General features: G+C 48.4%; 1 protein-coding gene across 1 annotated transcript in view; it reads right to left on the bottom strand.

The window, feature by feature from the left end:
• Positions 1-5,987, bottom strand: part of SPINT1 (serine peptidase inhibitor, Kunitz type 1) — a 17,320-nt gene that overhangs the window by 7,350 nt on the left and 3,983 nt on the right. Inside the window, exon 2 of the mRNA XM_010009486.1 lies at positions 1,125-1,276. Within this exon, the coding sequence (XP_010007788.1) occupies positions 1,125-1,276 (152 nt within the window). The remainder of the gene's footprint in view (positions 1-1,124; positions 1,277-5,987) is intronic.

The raw sequence follows: 5,987 nt of genomic DNA, 5'->3' as shown, positions 1-5,987 counted from the left end.
CTTTCATCTTGAATATGACAGGTATATTTCATATAAGAGATAGAAACAAGTGCATATTTTTGCCTGCTGAGGTTTCTAAAAGAGAGGGAATTATTTCTGTCAGAATAGAAAGCTGTGATACTATTGACACAAACTTTTCACCTATATTTGCTAATAATATTGGGCCTCCATTTCCATGCTCTCTGCCATTTTGGACAGGTTTCAAAAGAACACAGTGTTGCCAGGTATCATCTTAATGCAGTTAACACAGCAGAATACCAGAGGACTCTTTTTTTGGGTTTGATTTTGGTTTGTGTCACACCACACAAGTTACTTTGGTTGGGATAGGGGAGGAGAAAAGGAAAGGAGGACTTGCAGATTCCCAGAGCCCACTCAGAACCCTAGAGCCAGTCATTGCTGATCTTCAAAATCAGCTGTGGGCATGATGTACTTACTTGCTAACTCTTCCAAAAGGCTCCACTGGATCTCTATCAGCTCCAAGGCTTTCCAGAGCATTCCACACAAGTTCAACAGTAATCATTTGCTCTTCTAAAGCCACAGTTCACATTTAACATCTATCAGACAGGCAGTGTTCACACCTCAGGGATCTTGGAGCCAGCCAGGAGACATGGCTTCTGCTCCAGCTCAGACACAACAGGAGGAGGAACCAATGCTCTAAAGAGAGGCAAAGTCCAGGAAAAGCCCCAGGAGAACAGAAGCAGAGCCTGAGGCTGGATTATTCAGACCCAGAGGAGTAGAAGCACCAATGTGGAGCAGGGCAAAACAGGGCAGGCCCCTCACTGAACTATAGGAACTTGGGAGGCAACTCTTACACTGAAGCTGCTTCCCTCTCAAGTGCTCCCACCCAGGCAGGAAGGAAGGTTTGAGATGGGATGCTGGTGCAGGGAGCCTGAAAGCTGAGGAGGCCAAGAAATGCCATGTCTCTAGTGCAAGAGGCTGGGATTAGCCACAAGGACACAAGGAGTGCTCCATACTGTGCTGTGCTTTGGGAACAGGCTCATAGGTGGACTGTGTCAAAGAGGGAAGGACAAGGTGATCTCCAAGTCAGTGGCTGTAAGAACCCAACCTAATGCAGGTGACAGAGGTGACACTGAGCAAGCTGCTTGCTTCCTGCAACTCCCTACCTTCATCTCCACGGAGGGGTCGCCAACGACCTGTTTCCATTCATAGCTGACTATCCCTCGGTCATCCGTGCTCTCTATGCCTCTCAGCATCACTGGCTCCCCCGGCTGTACCCTCATGTCCTTGCCAGTGCGGGCTATTGGAGGATGGTCATCTGCAGAAGAAAGGCAGAACAAGGCTTGGGTAAGAGGCTGAAGGGTCCAGTCCATATCTCCATTACAGGAATACAAGGGAGGGGGATTCTTCCAGATTAAATCAATACAGACTTCAACCACTGAAAAAGAAACACTTTCATACAGCTGTGCTTCTTGCAGCCTGAGCAAGCAACAGGCAGGCAGTACCGTTATTACTGCCCTCACTAATTTAGCAATGCCACAACCCATTCTGGCAGTGCTTTTGGCTCCCTGGCCACTTCTGCCCACAGGAACCACTGTAAGAGGGTGTCCCCGTGGCTCCAGCCATTGAGGTCCTGTCCATCAGACCACATCGTTGCAAAACAGCACAGAGCAATCTCCACCCTTCACTTAGGGAGATGACCTGGTGTGGGTGTTGAAGAATGTGGAACTGATTCTCATCATTCCTACCACCATCTCTAAGCACTGTGTTAGCATACCTAACCAAAGCTACGCACTGCAGGATCTGGATGAGAAATATCCCTCCTCCACCTTGTATTCCAGCCCGTTCTCCGACATACATGCCTTAAAAAATGGCACACAAATGCCATTCGTGAGATCATTATTTTTGTGCTGTTCCATGGATTAGCTCACCAGCAGCTTCCACAATCCATGAACACTTTTCCAGACTGTAAAAGATGAAAACTGATCCCTGGCTGTGCCAGCAAAAACAGCCTATACAATGGCACCATTAAGCCTGACTCATAACTCCTCTCAGCCTCAATGTCTCTGATCACAGGCTTTCCGCCCATAAAACTCCACCTGGTAGTGCCTGTACCAAGTCCAAGATCCAGTGTTCAGGTTCAACCTGAGTCTTTTGTAAAGGCATTGATTTAGAAGCTAGGTATAAATCAGTCAACCATTACACTGTTATATTGACTGTGACTGAAGAAGAGGATTAGTGCCCAAACCCCTTAGAAAACTACTCCATCAGGTAATTATTTCCACTGTTGTAGACTTGCTCCTAATTTCCTGTTTGAGTGTGTCTGGATTCAGGTACCACCTGCTGACTCTTGCTAAAGCCTACTGAAAGGACCTTTCATATAAGACGTATATAGAAATAAACCTGACATTCAAACCCAGCTACTTTTTAGTTCTTTCATCACTAAATTCAGTAGGATTGAGGGCTTTGCAACCTGTATTCCTGATTGGTTATCACAAACCCACCCAGAATCTTCCATTTTCTAGTATCTTTCACCAAATGAAGACATGTCCATTCTATCCTGGTCTTACAAATGCTGCTGCCACCAGAAAGTCACAGGGGAGACAAACCTTCCCTTGTTGACACACTTGAGCATTGTGCTCAGCCTGTCTGGCTGCACTATCAGGGAGGGTATTTACATGCCACCCCTTGAGGCTCCCCCTGCAGTCTGCTCTAGTCCTACCACATGTTACTTGAGAGAAGAGACTGACCACCTCACTCCAACCTCCTTTCAGGTAGTTGTAGAGAGTGGTATGTTCCCCTCTGAGCCTTCTCTTCTCCAGACTAAACCCCACCAGGTCCCTCAGCCGTTCCTCATCAGACTGGTGCTCCAGACCCTTCACCAACTCCACTGCCCTTCTCTGGACCCACATGTACCAGTATCTTTCCTGTAATGAGGGGCCCAGAACTGAACACAGAGACTGAACAGACGAGACAAGCAGAGATGCCCACCCTGGGTGTCCTCTCACCCCTGGGTGAGGCACACCTCCCTGCCACTCCTTCCTCAGGGCTGCATGCCACAGCGATGGGTCCTATCTCAGCCTGGCACAAAGGCTGCTGAAGACACCAAGCAGGGCCAAGGGAGCCTGACACCTCTGTGTTTTGATAGGGCCAGTAGAACAAATACACGGAGTTCTGTTTTATTCACAAGTGGCCACGCAGAACATTCATACGTGAAGGGCCTGTCTGGAGCTGGCAACACCTTCCAAACCAAACCAGGAAAACTGCTCCATAAGCACCTTGTACACAGCACTACAAGCTCTGGAAAGGGGACACATCCCTGCCACAGAGCAATGCAGCCTGGTCCCTGCCACCCTCCTGCCTGGGTGAGCCCAGGAGGTGGCTGCAATTGCACAAGGGCAAGACCAGTTCTTCAGCCACACAGACGCTGATCATTAACTCCCAACTCCAAATCCTGTTTTCCCTTCACATTTTTAAGCATGTACGCTTATTGCAGGCCCATTTCTCTGCAGGGTCATTTAGCTACTCGGGGTTGTGGATTGCACGGTGAAGTAAAAGCTTGGTTCTACTCAATGGGTCATCAACTGCTCCAGATCCCATCTCGGATGAGCCAGATTCCCTGACCCTTCTCACCTCCCAAAAAAAACCAGTCATGAGCATTTGCGTATCTATGGTGTGACTGCCAAGGAGGAAATCCCTCTAGGAATGAAGGGCTTCAAGTCTTTGCCTTTTCTCCTCAGGACACCTGAAAGCTCAGTGACTTTGGAGTATTTCTGCTACACTGACTATATGAAGCCTTCAGTGGCAGTGGGGCTGTTCTCCACCTTAGCCTCATAACTGAGTGCTGACTGAGGCAGAGTACTAACAAACTGCTTGTGAAAGGGAGATTCTCCATTGTGTTTTGTTCTGAAAGCCTGTTTGAAAAAGGAAAGTTATCTTTGCTATAATGCTCTTTTGACTATGGAAAGTTTCTGCTGTAAAACTCTGTAATTAACAGGGAGATTAAAGCTTTATGATGCTGCTCTGTCTTGTGTGCTTTTACTGCGGAACACATGCTCCTGGAGTCGTGTCATCAAGTGACCACTTCCTCTTCCATTTATAGAATATATTGGAAAGGGAAACATCTTTTCTTTATAATCCTGGAGAAAAGCTTGATAGAGTAAATCCAAAATGCTTAAAAACAAATGTATGTGGCTCACAGTGTATTCATGCACCAGTGAAATCCCACAGCAGAAAGCGTTTGCTTTCAGTATGGAGACTTCTCTTTTAGAGCTCAGACACCAGCTCTTGCCCTCAAGACACAGATTCACCGAAAACCAGATCTCCTCCATTCCAGCACTCATGCAGATAGACCCTGAGTACTTGAGGCTATAAAGTAGTGCTTGAAAATACCTCTGAATTGTTTGAGGTTGCAACTAGAAAGAGCTGGAAAGTTTTCTCATGGTCACCCAGGGGCTTTTACAGCCCGCTGTTGTCTGCCGTTGCAGAAGCAGCTTGGAGGGACACTGATGCACTGTGAACGGAAGGACCTCACTGGGGACAACAGAGCCTGCTCAGAGCCACTGGGCAGGCCAGGAGCAGAGACAGGAGAAGAAATGAGGCCACCCAAATTCCAGTGCCTGTGAGAAACACAACCTCAGAGACTTCAGGCACCAGAGGCCAGCTGAGCCTGCCTGCAGCCAGAGAAGGTGGGCAGAGGCAGGAGCAGCAAAGGCTGAAGCTCTGCTCTTGCGATGCTCACAGAGAAGTCACTCAAAAGCGAACAGCTTTCAGGGAGGGTTCATTCAAATCTCACCCACCAACACTAGAAAACTCTCCATTGCAACACGCAAAGGTAATGAGGGGTGATGACGCTGCCACAGTGTTAATTTGCCTGGGGAGGGGGAGAGGGAGATGGGAACAAGGCAATGCAACAAAGGAGAAAGAGAAATACGGGCTCTTTCCATGAGGATTCGTTCTGGATGGGCAGCAAATACAGTCATGATAGAGCCATATAGTTTTCTGTCAACTCATGCAGAGCCAAGCAGCTCTCAGCATTAGTTTCTAGAGGTGACTACAGTGGTTTGTAAGAGGTGCACGCAGGAGGTCAATTTCGCCTCTCCAAAACAACACACCATGACTGAATGGGTTATATTTTCAGCATGAGGCAATCTGCTGCTGCTGCCAAGCTCCTTCCACCCTTCCTCAGGCCATGGGAAACCAGTCTGATTCGCTTTAGTGGACAGAGGGAAAGACTCTCCCACCAGTCCTCATGCGGTTTAGTAAAGATCTGGTCTCCTTAAATAGCTCCAGAGATAAGACATGAAATAGCCACAACAGGCAGCACTTCAGTGAATTCTGCATGACACACAGTAATCTCACTGCAAGTGAATTTCACAGCTTCCCTGCCCAACCCGTGCCAGGGTCTCACCACCCTCACAGGGAAGAATTTGTTCCTAATATCTAATCTAAATCTAACCTGTTTCAGCTTAAACTGAACGTGCAATTACTCCCAGCTGACTGGAGCTGGGTGCTGGAGGCTGAGCCGCTGGCTCAGGACTGAGCAGCACCAGCGAAGGGGAGTCCAGTGTCAGGACCTTGCCTCAGCCCCAGTCAGGATGTCAGCAGTGCTTGTTTTAGCTGCGCTGCGCCCACAGAACAGAAACCAGCATGGGACCAAGCATTGGAAAAGGGATCAGCTTCAAACCTGGGGAGTTCTCTTCATTAGGGACTGTAGTGATAGGACAAGGGGTGTTAAACTTAAACAGGGAAGTTCAGGTTAGATATAAGGAAGAAGTTCTTTACTGTGAGGGTGCTGAGGCGCTGGAATGAGTTGCCCAAAGAAGTGCCCATCCCTGGCATTGTTCAAGGCCAGGTTGGACAGGACCTTAGGGGACATGGTCTGGTGTGAGGTGTCCCTGCCCATGGCAGGAGGGTTGGAACTAGACGATCTTAAGGTCCTTTCCAGCCCAAACCATTCTATGATTGATTCTATGGCGAGGCAGGAGCAGACACATCCTGAACCCTGCGGGTCCCCAGCGCTTCCTATT

The sequence above is a fragment of the Nestor notabilis genome, unplaced genomic scaffold (genome assembly GCF_000696875.1).
Source record: "Nestor notabilis isolate BGI_N333 unplaced genomic scaffold, ASM69687v1 scaffold12322, whole genome shotgun sequence".
In the NCBI taxonomy this organism is placed as follows: Eukaryota; Metazoa; Chordata; class Aves; order Psittaciformes; family Psittacidae; genus Nestor; species Nestor notabilis.
Note: the sequence above shows the minus strand (reverse complement) of the source record. Positions and strands in the feature narration are given on the sequence as shown.